This window comes from Eleginops maclovinus, chromosome 19, assembly GCF_036324505.1.
Source record: "Eleginops maclovinus isolate JMC-PN-2008 ecotype Puerto Natales chromosome 19, JC_Emac_rtc_rv5, whole genome shotgun sequence".
Taxonomy (NCBI): domain Eukaryota; kingdom Metazoa; phylum Chordata; class Actinopteri; order Perciformes; family Eleginopidae; genus Eleginops; species Eleginops maclovinus.
Genome location: NC_086367.1, coordinates 11,827,478 through 11,843,749, shown reverse-complemented (window position 1 = coordinate 11,843,749; position 16,272 = coordinate 11,827,478). Strand labels below are relative to the sequence as shown.

Genomic DNA, 16,272 nt, shown 5'->3' with positions numbered 1-16,272 from the left:
CCCCGCCTAATGCGCATGCGCTATACTGAGCGGATGATCTCAACCGTGACAAATGCTGCATTCAAGTGCTCTTCCGATCAAGAAGATTTGCGTTTCATTTATTGTTTTAGTGGTAATTAACTGCTTTGTGATAATAATCGTACAAAAAAAATTAACCATTTGGGTGTCATTTTAACTAATCGTCACACTATATTGTTATGATGTGTTGGAAGGATGAAGGAAAGCAAATTAAATATTTCCTAAAGATAAAATGAAAATTCAAAAGGTTAAACAGAGATATCATGCAGTTCGCCATGCCCTTGTTATGTTGGGCGATTTATTGTGATTTGCTATTAGTTGTAGTTAAATTTATATTGCCCTTTTCCCTATTTGCAAGTATCTCTATCAACATTGTTGTAGGAAAAAAAAAAGCAATAAAACACATATCTTTAAACAAGAACATCAAGCAGACAATGCGTGAAACTGTATACTGTATATGGAATGGCTCTAGGTTATCTATCCCAAGAGCAAATTAGCATCTTTGCTAATAAAGCAACAATGCCTCTACACATTTGGGGTGTTGAAAAAGACAATCACAAGGAGCATTGCAACATTTTATTCTTATAACAAAATGTTTCATAAGAAAAAAATCATAAGTAATTTGAAGTTTGGATCAAACCCACCCCAAACCAAACCAAACCAAAAAAAGAAAATATACATGAAAGGAAAAACATTTTAAACAGAAAAGTGATCTATTTACACATCCATCCCAGCTGTAGAGAAATTAAAACCTTGGAGCACCATAGTCATCAGGCATCCGTTCAATATTGTACCTGTTTGAAAAAAGAAAATAAATGTCCATAAATGTTTTTTAAAAATATATGCAAAAAAGCAGACATAAAAAGCTGATATATATTTAAAGCAAAATGGTGTTACCTGTGGTTTGAGATGTACATGATGGGCACCCCAGGGATCTTCCTGACTCTTCTTTTGAGATCTCTGTCCACAGTGGCCAGGATGTAACACTTGTGCTGTGGAAATATATTAATGGTATTATCCTGTAAGTGTCAAAACTTCACAGTGTGACATGACATCATTAATCACTAGAATGATACGACAACTTGTTTTAAATTTGATCAATTAAAATGTGTGTAAAAGGTCTATAACTCAACCTTATTCATATAAAAAGACATGTAGATGTTCAGAATGTAGTGAACACTGACATTAGATGCAATTATAGCTTCAAAGGAAAATGAAAGCATATTACCTGTGTTACCCTTTGGACCAAACAGTCATCGGCATATGTTCCCTTGTGTGTGCACGGCAAGCGCTCAAACCTAGGATCCTTGGCTATCCTGCAATGCAAAACATTTTTTTAATAACTAATAAATAAACAGAATACATCTCCGCCGTCCAATTAATTTTATATTGCAGCTTGTACCTGAGTGCGACTCTGTACTTCATTCCAAGCTTTTCAATCTCAGCCATCACACAGTCTGTGATACATGGGATACCTGGATTGGATATAATTGCAGATAGGAGAAAAAAAGAAATGATGAACACTTTGGAATCAATAAGGGAAAATTGGTTGAAAAACAGACCATTATGCTCTTGACAATAATACTTACATTTTGCATACAGGCAATCCATCATAGACTGAACCATGTCCAGTTTGGCCTTGATAGAAAAATTGATGAAATTGGTGTCGACTATAACGTGGTATGGTGGACCAAGCTGCGTGTTATACTGGAAGAACAGGCATGATGGGTACTTTGTCCTGCACAAAAAGTTAAAAGAAATTAAGTTAAGGAGCCAACCACCAAATGTTCTTCATAGAGTAAATATATTTGTCAATATTTTATTGACAACTTACACTTCTCTCTCCTTAAGCGCAGAGGGGTCCTTCTTCTTTTTCTCTTTTGGTTTAGCCCGGTCCTTCTCCTTTCTATAAGTAATTAAGATCCACACTGTATTATTCAACGTTTTGTATTGTTCAGTGTTTGCAAACGTAGCTGTATTAATAACAATGTCATGACTGATGAATAACATTATTAACTGTGGCTAGAAAACAGAGAGAAATTATTAAAACTCACATTCTATTATCTTTCAGATTGATCATTCGTTTCATTGCAGCAAACTTCCTCGTTTTCTGCTTCCCCTAGAGTGAACAAGTGCAAACGCACAGACATTGATTAAAACGAAGATATCACAACTATAAGAATATAAAGCTTTTAAAGCAGGAGTTGACTTCTTGTTGTGTGATGCTTGAACCCAATATTGACAAACGTCTCTCACAGCGTAACGTTTAACTAAACTGTCATGTCATTACTGAATCCGTTTATGACAGAAAGTTTAACACAAACATTTCCAAGTTTGGGGTTAATAAAATAATTCTTATCTTATTTATCTTTTATATAACGAGACGTAACAAAACAAACACTGAAGTTGTTAACTAAACCTTGCACAACTAACTTCGACTTATCATGGTTTTAGGAGAGATAACTTACAATTGACTTTTCTCAATGTGGTGGCCAATATCTCTACATTGATGCAAGTAAATTATAGATTTAAACGGGTGTTGCTGTTTGTAGCTGACCTACGTGTTAGCTTACTAGTGTTAGGCTTGATAGGCTAGGCTAAGCTAGCTACTTCAGCTCAGGAGCTTACCTGCTATAAAAGCTTCAACGCCAATGTAATAATAACACGTTAACATACTTTGAGATAAATATTATCAGTACAGTAGTGATGTAACTGTAAAACATGTAAAGATGACATACCATGGTTTAAATGTTAGTCCACCGATCTGAGTGAAATCTTCTCCCCTTCCCCTCGTGTGGCGTCGATGCGTTTACGATTGTCGTCATCAGAAATCGACACGTTTGCTGCGCATTTTCCGGTTGCTAGGCTAATGCCCATCAGACGAAGGTAGATGCTGTCTTTCATAACATAAAATGAAATGTTTTCGTTTGCAGTTTTAGTTTGTGTTAGAGTACTATTGCATGCAATGTCTTATGAACCTGTTGTGATGTGCATTTTCATAACCGCCATGTGTTAGCAAACATCTTCTGAAATGACGCTGACATTGTTGGCTAACTTGGCTAGTTAGCATTTCGCTGTGGTTTTCTAGTCAACTACTGTAGCAGCTTGTCCGCACAGTGCTAACAGTTGTTAGCATTAGCCTCCAGCTTTACCTTGCGCTGCAGGTGACAATAGACCAGAGATATTTGATTACCTTGCAGTTAGCCAGTGCATGTTCCGCTCCCGGTGTTTTGTTCATTTTTTAAAGCAACGTTTAATAAACTACACGGTAAAACTGACCGCTTCATTAGGTTATTTATTAAGGTATGTGGCTGTTTATACCAGTGGCAGTGGATGACATTTGAAGACTTTATGACACCTGAGCTATTACTACCAGGCAGCTCATCATAACCATCACCAACATCGGGCTGTTGTTGTTGGAATTGATTTAAGTTGTTGTCAGACTTTCACTGTCAATGTTTCTTTGAGGTTGACAGTTTTTCCGGGCTATACAGAGGCTGGGGAGAGTTTTAAGAGCATTCTTTCCAAGTTGTTCATGCATAATTCAGTCCTGGGGATAACATGTTATTCTCCCATCAGCCAACACCAAGGTGACACTTAAATATTCATGCTTTCTTGGCTAAGCATGTTTATTGTAAAGCTCCAAAGGCATCCCGTCTGTTTGATCAATATTACTCATTAATATGTAATTGTTAAAAACTTTTTGTAATTTATTTGACTAGCAGTTTTGAGCCTAAGCAGTTTCTCTCCAACTGTAGGAAACTTGTCAAGCCCCCTGGTGAGTGGAAATTTTCCCTTGAGCACAGAGGGGTCTGAGTGAAGGCTGAAAGATGGTCTGATGGACCGCCGCTTCTTCCTGACCTTCCTCCTCTGCTCAGTGTCGTGGATCTTCTTCTGGGAAGCGCGCTGGAAGAAAGGAAAAGAAAGTCAAATTCAGGAATGGCTTCAAGGACATAGCCTCTCTCAATACAGGCACTTATTTGAAGGTCAGTGGCTTACAGTCATATCTCCATTTGAGATTTAGATGGCCTGAGGGTGAAGGTAACACGAACAAGGTTACTTCTGCAACGCAGATTATGATTACTTGAAACTTCGGTAAGAAGAGTTTCTCTAACCATTATCCCTTAGCTTTTAGAGGTTTTGCACGAATACCATGAATAAGTGTCATGTTTAACCGGATCCAAACTATGTTTAATGCAAGGAGACATAGTAGTGTGTGATAGTGTTGCTTATTGCTTTGACCCTTGTCATTTTTGTTTTGAACATTCAGGCTTACGAGATGCATGTATGCACGGACAATCAGCTCAGGCTTTAATACACTTTATTATATACTTCATGAGAGAGTATTCAGGCCTGCGTTGGGGCATTACTGATGCTGATTTGTTGGCCGGTATGTGATTGAGTATTTTGATGTGTTGTTCATGTTTCATCCAGATGTACAGACACTGGAGGAACTGAGTCTGAGTGTACTAAGTCGTCTGGAAGAGGTGGTGAAGGAACAGCAGCGCTGGAGGGAAATTGCGGAGGCCCACATCCAGCTGCTCCGAGACTTTGCCTTCCAGGAGTGGCTTTGCTCCCAGAAATTGGAGCACTATTACCATACGTAAGCAATGAAAGGTCTTAACCTTTACATTTACACTAATTTAGCCAACAATCGTGAGCAGCTTTCCTTTTTCAGTAACAATTACTTATTGGCATGTCATGCATATTGATTTTTCCAGGCATATTTTAGTCTTGAGTTGGTTATGTGATTATGATTGGGTTTTATGACAGTTATATCTATTTCTGTCCACTTGAGGGCAGCCTCTCCATTCATAGCTGGCTGAGTTTTGCTGACGCTGAGCTATGGAGGCTGCAGTGTTTCAGAGGGTCACTGCAGTAAAAGTACTCTTCACCGTCTGTTTGTGTAAGACCTGCAGCAATGCAGGTGATGTGTGTGTTGGATAATCTGTATTGATGCAGTCAGAACAGACTGATAAGTAGTATTTCTCTTTCCAAAATGTTGCCTCAGTTTGAGGAAAGTCAATTGTAATGTTTCTAAAGGTCAACTGTGTTTCCCAAATACTTCATTTCATAGGGAAACAGTTTGGTATTTCTAAAGGGACACAGTGTCACATTTTGAATGTCATGATCGTCATGAGATTGCTGCCTCTATTGTCCTTATGATAGAAAGGAGTTTTACAATTTACAATATTTACAATGCGAGATTATGTTTCGGTTTTACTGGTTTCATTTTCCTCTGCTGATCTTACTGTCTACAACTAATAAAGCTTTACGACTGTCATATTTTGCTAAGGCAGGAGGCAACATGTCACACAGTCCCGCCTATTGGGTGATAAGATCCAGGTTGTAATCTAGTGTTGGTTTTGTATGTGAGGCAAGCTATTGTGTGCAGTCAGCAGACTTGGTCCACAGGGAATTAGGAGTCCGGGTAGGTTATATCTCTGAAAACATTCCTTTTTGCCGCTTTCTTTAATTTAACTGTTCTTATCTAACATTGAACTGTAACTTTTATTCTGTATTATATCTTTTATTCCTGTGTATATTATTCCTGTTGTGTTTATTTTATTATCTATGCTTTTAAATGACTCTTTTTAAAGGCCCTTTATATTGTGTTTCTGCTGGACTATTTCTAAATGCTCTTAATGTCTTTCATTTTTGTAAAGCACTTTGAATTGCCTTGTGTTGAAAGGTGCTATATGAATTAGGGCTGCAACAACGAATCGATAAAATCGATAAAAATAGATTACTAAAATAGTTTGCAACGAATTCAGTTATTGATTCGTTGGGTCTATGTTGTTACTTTCGGTTTGCGGAGCTGGCTACGTCACTGGTTGTTTGTGCAATATTGAATGACAACTAGGGGATAATGTGTAGCAAAGCTGTCATTGAAAAAAAACAAAACACCCGATCAAGATCGCGTTTTTTATCCGATGAAGAAATTAATCTTAGAAATAATCGACAGATTAATCGACTATCAAAATAATTGTTAGTTGCAGCCCTAATATCAATAAACTTGCTGTTCTTTTTAAGAGGTAACTAATTGCTACCACTCCTATTAATTATCTCCTTCATTCACTTTCTTTTGCTTCCCACTGCAGACTGAAGACCTTGCGTTGTATGAATCTAGATGATCTATCTCAGTTCGACAATCAGCTGCAGCTCTCTCTAGCTGCCTGGGGATACTACTACGAGGACTACATCAAGCTGTCTACGGGCATCAAGTTCCTCCAGAACTCCAGGGGGAGTCGTGACCAGGACTACGAAATCCGGCTGGTCCACAGCCTGTCTCTGAGGCGTCTGAATGAGAAGTGGACGATTGGTGAGATGCTGAGCATTTGTTGCTTTACAGGTTTTTAGTTTGAATTGCTTCCCAAAGCTGCAGGGTAATAGCAAACATTCAAATGTAAGAAGTAAACATAAGGTGTTGTAATAGAGAAGTTCAGTGTTGCTTCATCTCTGTGTACAGCGTAACATTTGTTTCTCTTTTCTTTTCTTGTCATTTTGCGAGACACTATTTCAAACACAGTTGTTCTGTTGTTTAGCCTTGGCTTGTAAAATCATTCAACAATATCTTAAGAAAATAACTATAAAACATCAAACCTTTGAACCTGTTGATTTATACCAGAAAGTGGGTATGGTTTTCATTTGAATTATTAATCGGTACAATTGTGTTTTCAGAGGGAGCTCTCATATTTGGCTGTACTGTGGCGCTGTGCTTCTTGATAAGGGACCTGATGTTTTACGTGATTGGTGAGTCCACTGTATGCTGTTTGGGTGGTTATGTTGGATCTGGAATTGCTGCTACATGACTCATTTTTTCTATTTTTTCAAGCACTGTGAAGCAGAGCTATTTGTTTCACCAATTGCTTTTTAGTGTGTGTGTGTGTGTGTGTGTGGATATATATATAGCCTACGGATTTATTGTCAAGTTTTGATACCATAAACCTTTGTCAAACTTTAACCTGTTTTATTGGTGAACCACCCAAATAAATACCTTGCATTTATTGCACCCATTTTTTCACAACAGCAACTTGTGTCTTTTGCTGCTTCCCTTCTTGCGGCAGGTGGAATTACTGTTTCCATCATAGCGTTTGTCTTCACCATTAAGTTCCTCTGTGAACTTGCTGCAAGGGTTGTCAGCTTCCTGCAGAATGAGGATCCAGGGCGACGCGGCGACCGCAGCATCTACGACTATGTCCGGGGCAACTACCTGGACCCTCGATCCTGCAAGGTGTCTTGGGATTGGAAGGAACCGCAGGAAGTGGGGCAGACTATGAGCTTTAGAGTCCAGGTGATGATTTATTCCTAAAGGGCTGTTATAGTCTAGTGTTATTGACCTTAATTAGCTTGTGCATCTAGCAGTGCCAGAGAATATTTGGTCTGCAGTTATTCACCTTTTTTTTTCTTCTCAGCTTTTCTATAAGAATGGCCAGCCTTTTCCCGCTCACCGGCCTGTGGGGCTAAGGGTCAACATCACCCACATCGAATTGGCTCTGGACATCCCTGTGACACAGGAGGTTCTGCAAGAACCAGAGTCCAACGTTGTCAAAGTGGCCTTCACTGTGCGCAAAGCCGGGCGCTATGAGGTGGCAGTCAAGCTGGGTGGCCTCAACGTGGCCTACAGCCCATATTACAAGATTTTTCAACCAGGTATTACTGCTAAACCAACATTTTCTGTGTTTAGTTATTGATTTGATTAGTATTTTATTGTTTATTAAGTTTATTTTTATTCTTTTGTTCAAACCAGGTACAGTTGTCCCGTCAAAAACCAAGATAGCCTACCATTTCTCCACCCTGGTGCTAACAAGTGGCCAGCAGCACACTTTGCAAATTGAGCCGAGGGACGAGTATGGAAACCCCACCAGTAACTCTGCATCTCTCACAGATGAAGCCAACTACAGCGTCCACGTGCACTCTGTAAGGGAACACACCTCCTTTCTCCTTGATTCACTCATTGATTTGGACTGTAAAAATAAAGGCCAGAATAGTCTTTTCACCTTTCTGTTCCCAAGTGCACAGTCCACTAGCTTTACAGCGTAGCAAACAAGTCTCTGAGCTGGGTTTCATTTGAGTTTTCTTGTTTCTTGCAGCTGGGCACAGGGGATGACGACAGTCTGGAGGAGTACTACAGTAAGTCAGTGACACTCAACAAGCAGCAGTGCCAGGTTCTGCTGAAACTCACCCTGAGGAAGACGGGCTGCTTCAGGGCCCGCATCTCCTACACCGACCAGCCGCTCAGCAACGGGGAGTTTGATATTATTGTTCTCAGTGGTGAGCAACTTTTACATGCTTAAGGAATTATACACTACTTTAGAGAAAATACAGTAATTTCTAGTCTGTTTTTTCAATGAATCATACTCTTATTCTCTTTGCATATTACAGAGAATGAGAAGGCCTGTGTGGAGAAGAATGTGTCCACTCCAGGCATTAGCATCTACTTTGAGGCATACCTTTACAGCAATGGGAACTACAGTTCCTCATGGCAGTTACCCGCCTCCTCTCTGCTGGCCCCCCAGAGGAGGCCTTCCATGGGAGAAGAGGAGGATGAGCATGACTCTCCTGTGGAGGGACAACCTGAGAAGGTCAAGAAACCAAAAAAGGTCTACTGCTACATATCGCCAAAGGTAAGCGTGTAATGGTTATTTGATTCTTCTTTTTCAACTTTTGGTTTGTGATTGTTTGAAGATGTCTTGTTTTTGAGAGGACTGAACTCGACATGTGTTAATTTACAATGACTTCTATGTCAAACAGCAATTATCCGTGAAGGAATTCTACCTGAAAATTATTCCATGGCGCCTTTTCACCTTTCGAGTGTGTCCAGGAACGAAGGTAAGCAGTAGTGAGTCAGAAAACCGTCCGACACTTTGATTTGATTTAACACACAAACCACAATATTCTGCTTTCGCTTCAGTTTACCTATTTTGGTCCTGACCCCGTTCACAAGTACCTAACTCTTGTGGTGGATGATGGGATACAGCCTCCTGTGGAGCTCAGCTGCAAAGACAGGAACATCATGGCTGCCACCTTCATTCGCTTCCTGCACAAGAACATCGGTTTGTTTCAGTCTGTTGGGATTCGCATCGAGCAGTACTCGCATACAGTTAATACTATCTTTTAGAGACCGTAGCTGTAATTTGATGATGTGGTCTGCAGGTGGATCTGAAACGTTCCAAGACAAGGTGAACTTCTTTCAACGTGAACTCAGGCACATCCACTCAAAGAAACCTCGCACCAAGACCTGCCTAAAAATCACTCGACACTCTATTCTGGACTCGGTGAGTGCTGCTTTACTGCATAACAATGGGCTTGTTATCATGTGATTGTTTGGATTATTATTTGTCTTTCCTCTTGCTGTTTCTCAGTCCCTGAAGGCCACTAGGAACTTTTCGGTGTCCGACTGGAGCAAGAATTTTGAGGTTGTGTTCCAGGATGAGGAAGGTAAACATTTTCGATATTGCCACAAGCACTAAAAACCAAAAAGGTCTAAAGATAACACAGACTGACCGTTAGAGTCACAGTAACTGAGATGGACACACTGCTAAAACATTTGACGTTTCTCTGCAGCTCTGGACTGGGGAGGCCCTCGCAGGGAGTGGTTTGAGCTAGTGTGTAAGACCCTCTTTGACACCACCAACCAGCTGTTCACCCGCTTCAGCGACAACAACCAAGGCCTGGTAAGTCAGTCTTATTACCCCCGTCCACTTTCAAAACCCCTCAGTGTCAGTGCACACTAAGTGCTGTTTAAGAAATAATATTTGTCTATACTTGCATACCTAAAAAAGCAAAGAGATGTCTACTCTAGTGTTAGTGGCTTTGTTGTAGAAACCAAAAAATACAGTAATTATTGAACCTATAAAAGCTGTTGTTTTTTACTTAAGTTTCAGCTCTATATTTACCACACATGTACACACACTCAAACAGAAAGGTATTTTGTTGGAAAAGACAAACTATATATTTTTTCCGCACTCTGCAGCTACAAGTTTACTATAGCCGAGGTCTCTATCACACACATAGCAGATCTATGTTAACAAGCATAATGCAAAAGGTCTATTTCCCTCCTGAAAGCTGCTAACGGGTCGGCTGTAATTTGTTATCGATGTTTAACTGAAACCTGAATCCGGAAAAAGGGTTGTGTGATAGGAACGTGACCAATCAGGGAAGGAGACGACGTGATAGATGAGACCTAATTAAGAATTGTTTTTTAATCGCCTCTGTTCAATGGGTTGATAAAAGCCAGAGTAGTGTGGAGACAAGGCGCAGCAAAGATTCTGACTTTAAAATGTTTAAAAAGCCACATTCCTGTTCATTTTCCAGGTGCACCCCAACGCTGAGCGGCAGGCCCACCTGCGCCTGAAGATGTATGAGTTCGCTGGTCGTGTCGTAGGGAAGTGCCTGTATGAGTCCGCTCTGGGGGGGGCCTACAAACAGCTGGTCCGGGCTCGCTTTACACGGTCCTTCCTGGCCCAGATCATTGGCCTCCGGATGAACTACAAGGTATGGAACTCGGTGCATTTCCAAGGAAAAAGTGTTTCCTCTGAAGTTGGAAGGTCATGTTTTCATTGTTTACTTTTCGATGTCAGCTGGTCTGTCTCATCACTCTCACATTCCTCACAAAGCCAAGAAACCTAAATTATTTTTTGGCATGATTTTATTTCAAAAAGCAAGCCAATGTGTTTTGCTGTATATCCAACTTCCTAAGATCTGTAAGCGGAGAACTAAAGCCCAATCATCTTTTTATCCTTCCACCGAAGAAGATGAAAAGTCATGTTTATTTAAAAACCTCATTCTCCTGCGTTTTCCTTTTTTGTTTTCCAAACGCAGTACTTCGAGACAGATGACCAAGAGTTCTACAAAACCAAGGTCTGCTTCATCTTAAACAATGACGTGAGCGAGATGGACTTGGTGTTTGCCGAGGAGAAGTACAGCAAGTCGGGACAGCTGGAGAAGGTGAGGCAACTCGTTGGAAAGGAACTTCCCCATTGTATCCCTGATGTCCTTTCACAGGAGACAGGAGCAAAAAAATAAACAAAAGAAACCATATTGCTCGTTTGGCAAGCGTTTTCTTTGTAGAGCGGGAGCGCCGAGTTTACATAAAGGTGGACGAGTGGACTTTGGCATCATGGCGCAATTTTAAACTTTGTAGCATGTTTATAAAACACAACACAATAGCTGGCTGTGGGACTCCCCTTACTTCTTTTTAATTAGATACGTATGTGTAGCTCCTAACAGTTGTGTTTTTTTACTTTATATTAATTGCCCTATTATACTAACGATGACAAATGTGTGACAGCCTCTCACATGCGTTGACCGATATAAACAGATTTACGGTAATACAGGTTTTTCCGACCTCTACCCTCTATCATTTACTGGCCACACATTGACAGATTTTTAAACTGTTTAACATCTTAGGCTCTTGTATATCTATGTATTATGACATTTGTATCCTGCTGCCTCCTCTCTTACAGGTGGTGGAGCTGATATCCGGGGGATCTCAGATCGCTGTTACCAATGAAAACAAGGTGCATTATCTAAACCTGCTGGCCCAGTACAGACTCGCCAGCCAGGTGAGAGATGAGGTGGAACACTTCCTGAAAGGTGAAGAAACAAGCACAGCTGCATTGTGCCTTTTCTTTTCTTTTGCCCACTCCTGTCATTTCAGATCCCCGGTAATGTGCACGTAGTTAGTGTAATACCTGATCTGTTGCAGGTCTGAATGAACTGGTTCCAGAAAATCTGCTAGCCATATTTGATGAGAATGAGCTGGAGGTATGTATGATGTTTATAATAAAAAGTCCAGCTTTTAAAGTAACTGCAGGGTGATTATAATTTGTTTTCCTTTTAATCTCTTCAGCTTTTGATGTGTGGCACCGGAGACATAAACGTGCAGGACTTCAAAGCCCACGCTGTGATTGTCGGAGGATCGTGGCACTTCAGAGAGAAAGTATGTTGTTGGAATTCTGTCTCCATTTTTTCCCGACAGCACACCACTGATATCCAATCTCTAAGCATGCTGATTTTCTGTTGCCACAGGTGATGAAGTGGTTCTGGGCTGTGGTGTCCAGCTTCACCCAGGAGGAGTTGGCTCGTCTGCTGCAGTTCACCACCGGCTCCTCTCAGCTTCCCCCGGGGGGATTCAACACCCTCTGCCCCTCTTTCCAGATCATTGCTGCCCCCACACACAGCACCTTGCCCACTGCACACACGTGGTGAGTAGGAATTACATCAGGATTTGAGCCTTGATGCTTTAGGGATGGCAATGTCTGTCTGTCAGTCGATCCTTGCTTTAATAGTTTGGTCTGAACTGATCTCAACATTTATAACAAACTTTCAAGAGAATATATCTGACATTCATGGCCCCTAGAGGATGAATTGTGCTCAGTTTTTATCTGACTCTTCTTCCAGCCAAACAAACAGGTTAAAATGTTCTGTTTTTTCTGTTTTAATAGCTTAACATTTACTAGATAGATTCACAAAGAAATAACATTCAGACATTTGTAGTTCCCATGTGATATATGTGTGTATTTTATAGACTTCTGGAAACCCCTGAGCTTTTCCAAAATTGGATCTGTCCCCAATTTAAACACTGCCAGAGATCTTTATTGCAGCTCTCTATCCCTCTTTTCTTTCTCCACTATTGTTGTCTATTAAAGGCATCAAATCTAAATATTTTTTTAAGGCTTTTTTTTCTTCAATACTCTGGTTATTTACCAATTGTGTAAAGACTTGTCATCACCCTCAGCAGTTCTTTGGGTTAAGGGCTAACTAGCACTTTTCAGCACACGTATACGGTTTAATTAGACCGTGAACGCATCATTATATCTGATAAAGTTCCCAAGTGTCATTATACTACGTTAGCAAGCTGACTTTAGCATTTAGCTCAAAGCATCATTGTGTCTAAGTACAGCCTCCATGAGCTGCTGGCTTTTCTATTAATAAAAAAGGCTAATTCATTTTCAAAAAAATCAGGCACTTTAGACTTTCCTCAAACAGTACTCTAAAACATACAACTAGTGATTTTTTTCCAGGACTAATTTTAGCAGGCGGATTATTACACATTCCCCCGTGAGTATCTGAGTCAGCACCATGGGGTATGTTGGATAGACTCAAAATAAACTATAGTTTCTGTGCTTATGTTAATGACGAAAAATGTCTCCCAGGGCTCATTGATGGGTTTTTAATAGTTCTTTAATAACAATGGCACAGAGGAACACGCTTCAACACGCCTCATCAGGCTTTGTTAATCTGGAAAAAATGTAATATCAACACATTTTTAATATTTAGATCTCAAAATGTTCCTATTACACGTGAGAATGAGCATAACGTATACATGTTTTGTGAATGCCTCGTCAGGAAATAAACATTAGCTGATACCCTGTGGTCCAATTTTCTGTCCAGTTTTAACCAGCTGTGCCTCCCGACGTACGACTCTTATGAGGAACTGCACAAGATGTTGAAGCTGGCCATCAGTGAGGGCAGCGAGGGCTTCGGCATGCTCTGACTCTCCATCGTCCGCACTGTGATACAAGAGGACACCACGATACAGGACACTGCAGTGCAATGGTTTCCTGCTTTCATTTGCATTTAACAGTGGGCATCTTGGTAGAGAATCACCCAGACTCCCTATAAGTACTCTCTCAGGATGAGAGGGCATTACAGGAAGTCCCAGAAGGCTTTCCTGAAACTGGAACTCAGTCATATGCTCTCAAGTACTACTTCATGTATATAAAATATCTCGCTTTTGTAAAAAGGAAACCAGGAACTGCTGGAAAAGGTGGGGTTTTGGTTAGTTGTATTTCTTAATGCTAAAGTTTGCTTAGTTTTATATGTTTGAAAGACAAATAATCCTAGAGCAAAGGCCTTGAGTATTACGTTATAACTGCTTCTTTTGCATTTTGCAAACTGAGGAACACTTAAGTGCAACAGCGGCCTACATGTGATGCGGGTGCTGCGCGCGCCTATGGCACTTTGGCCTTAATCGATCAGGGACTGATGTGTGTTTGTAAATATATAATATCACTCTTTTATTCCAATACTTGTACATAATAGTGTGTATACATAGGTTTTCATCTCGGGACCTCTTTTGGTTTAACGTTCAAGAGAAGGGAATAACTTTACTGGTGCACGTATGATGGGTTAAGAGTTTATTTAATTTCTTTTTTCATCTCAGAAAGAATGGGTTTTAAAAGAAGCCAAGTAATTTCTATTGTTTATACATGTTTTTAACTTATTGTGTCTTTAAAATAATATTTGGGTTGACCCATTGTTTAAAATATGTTTGCCTGGAGTGGTAAATGTTTTTGTTATGTTTTATAACCTGCCTTATTCATGCCCTTTGCCTCTGATTGTATCATGAGAGGTGCGTAGATGAGAGAAGCATAGTGGACAATAGTAAGTCAAAGGTATATCATGGCATTTCTACTACTACATGCAGGGGTTGCTGAGCAAGTTGGGGAGAACCCATATATAACAAACTCTTTGTTATATATGTATACTTTTTCCTTTTTCCTTCACAGCCTTTTTATGGATTTACCTCAGAATCTTCTATGCCACCTTTTCATCCTCTGACACAGCTGTATATGTGCACGCTTATGGTAAATAGTACACATAGTTTATTCATAGCTGCCTCCTTCCCGTCCTGTACCGTTAAGGCATATTATCCCACATCCTCAGTCAACTGAAGCATTATATCAGAGGAGAGTATGCCCTGTTTGTTCTTTCTTATTGTAAAGTTATTTATTTTTAATGCTACTATTGTCAAATTCCTGAGCCAACAGCGTTGTTTCCTCCTTTCTTCCAGTTCATATTGTGTAGCAATTCCTTTTCTGTTCCAGCGTTCTCACGTTCAATAGCCATTTTATACTAGTGTGTGCTGCTAGTCAGTGTTCGTAGATTATTTAGTAAGATTCATGTTTGGACTCCAAAGTAAAAAAAAAAAGGGATAATCCTTCTGAATAGTACTTTCAAGTTCACCAACAGAGCACTCTGGGTCCAGTCTCACATTATTCTCACAGTATATTTGACTCAGCCACTAAGAGATTTCATGATTTTTGAACGGCATAGATGTCACATTTTAAAGTCAGCAGCAGGTTTGTATTGCGTTGACTCACCAGAACCAACGCAGTGTCCACTTGGGATTTAATGAGCGTTTGCTTATGCTTTAGATAGCCCTTTACAGTGTTAAGAGGTTTACAAGTGGGTCGATGGATGTGTGTTTGTTTGGGTTGTGCAATGTTGACCTGAAGTACTAAGAAGAGCAAAAAAACAAGTGCTTATGAAAAATATTTTCAGCACACGTAACAATGGCTGATATCATAATTAACTTAAGTAAAAGTAGTTAAAGCATTACATGTGTTAGTTATTCTGTTAGAAATGACCATTATAAACAAATATGAAGGAGGTCTGTCCTGTAGCTTTACGTTCTTGTTTAATGTGTTGCTTTTCATGAGCATCTACTTCTCTGTTTTATTTAGCTATGTTAGGATTGTTTCTGGGGGACATGACCCGAGTGTGACTTTTAGCAATGTAGATATTGTGAAATATTTGCCTATGACTTTGAAGCTGGGATACTTCTTTCCTTTTTTTAAAAATGGCAAGCCATTGCTGACGAATGTTCGAGATTCTCTGCACTGCAGGTCTTTTTGTTTATGGGAATAAAAAATGATGGACTAAATTCTTATCCCGGTATCACACTTTTTGTGTATGATACACATATAATCTATCATATGTGGATTGTGCTAAGCATTGTGATTACCCTTTCAACCTTCTCAAACCTGGATTTGGAGATGGCTTATGGTGCTGTGCATGCTGACCAATGTTTGAAAAGTGCAAAGGTTTTCTGAAACAAAATGAAAGTAGAGTTCATAGTGTTTTAGCATTTATTCATGGTTAAGAATAGAACAAAAATGTATGACTTTCAACACCTGATTGGTAGAACTATTTTGTTAATACAGAAGACACCAGCTTTGATTATAAGAGGACTTTATAAACATATAAAATCATGTAAAGACATCTGCAACACTGATATACACTGCCCGGACAAAAAAAAGGTCACAAACCTGTGGGGGGCAGTGCTATGGTCTGTGGTTGCTGCAGTTGGTCTGGTCTAGGTTCAGCAACGTTATGTGCCCAAAGAATGAGGTCAGCTGATTACCTGAATATACTGAATAAGCAGGTTATTCCATCAATGGATCTTTTCCCCAGCAGTCAGTAGGGGCTTGGACTGGGAATCGTAGGGTCGCCGGTTCAAGTCCC

General features: G+C 40.0%; 2 protein-coding genes across 4 annotated transcripts; one reads left to right on the top strand and one right to left on the bottom strand.

Moving 5' to 3' along the window:
• Positions 1–579: 579 nt before the first annotated feature.
• fcf1 (FCF1 rRNA-processing protein) lies at positions 580–2,910 on the bottom strand. Its single transcript, XM_063908799.1, has 8 exons — positions 2,757–2,910; positions 2,073–2,137; positions 1,853–1,924; positions 1,608–1,756; positions 1,421–1,493; positions 1,247–1,334; positions 916–1,010; positions 580–812 (listed from the first exon to the last, which is right to left on the bottom strand). Exons 1-8 carry the CDS (start codon positions 2,757–2,759, stop codon positions 764–766), a joined length of 594 nt encoding a protein of 197 aa, XP_063764869.1. The 5' UTR covers positions 2,760–2,910; the 3' UTR covers positions 580–763.
• On the top strand, positions 2,809–15,697 carry arel1 (apoptosis resistant E3 ubiquitin protein ligase 1). 3 transcript variants are annotated; one of them, XM_063908796.1, is made up of 22 exons: positions 2,809–2,904; positions 3,777–4,004; positions 4,453–4,621; positions 6,120–6,340; positions 6,700–6,771; positions 7,086–7,312; positions 7,434–7,671; positions 7,769–7,938; positions 8,112–8,292; positions 8,404–8,645; positions 8,773–8,850; positions 8,933–9,074; positions 9,175–9,296; positions 9,384–9,459; positions 9,586–9,695; positions 10,336–10,515; positions 10,843–10,968; positions 11,487–11,616; positions 11,729–11,787; positions 11,873–11,962; positions 12,052–12,227; positions 13,417–15,697. In XM_063908796.1, the coding sequence occupies exons 2-22, from the start codon at positions 3,857–3,859 to the stop codon at positions 13,517–13,519; spliced, it is 3,060 nt and encodes a 1,019-aa protein (XP_063764866.1). In that variant the 5' UTR covers positions 2,809–2,904; positions 3,777–3,856; the 3' UTR covers positions 13,520–15,697. The 3 variants fall into 3 exon arrangements, with proteins under 3 accessions (XP_063764866.1, XP_063764868.1, XP_063764867.1); XM_063908798.1 differs by lacking the exons at positions 2,809–2,904; positions 4,453–4,621 and having other exon boundaries at positions 3,894–4,004; XM_063908797.1 differs by lacking the exons at positions 2,809–2,904; positions 3,777–4,004; positions 4,453–4,621 and adding an exon at positions 5,314–5,449.
• The last annotated feature ends 575 nt before the right edge of the window (positions 15,698–16,272 follow it).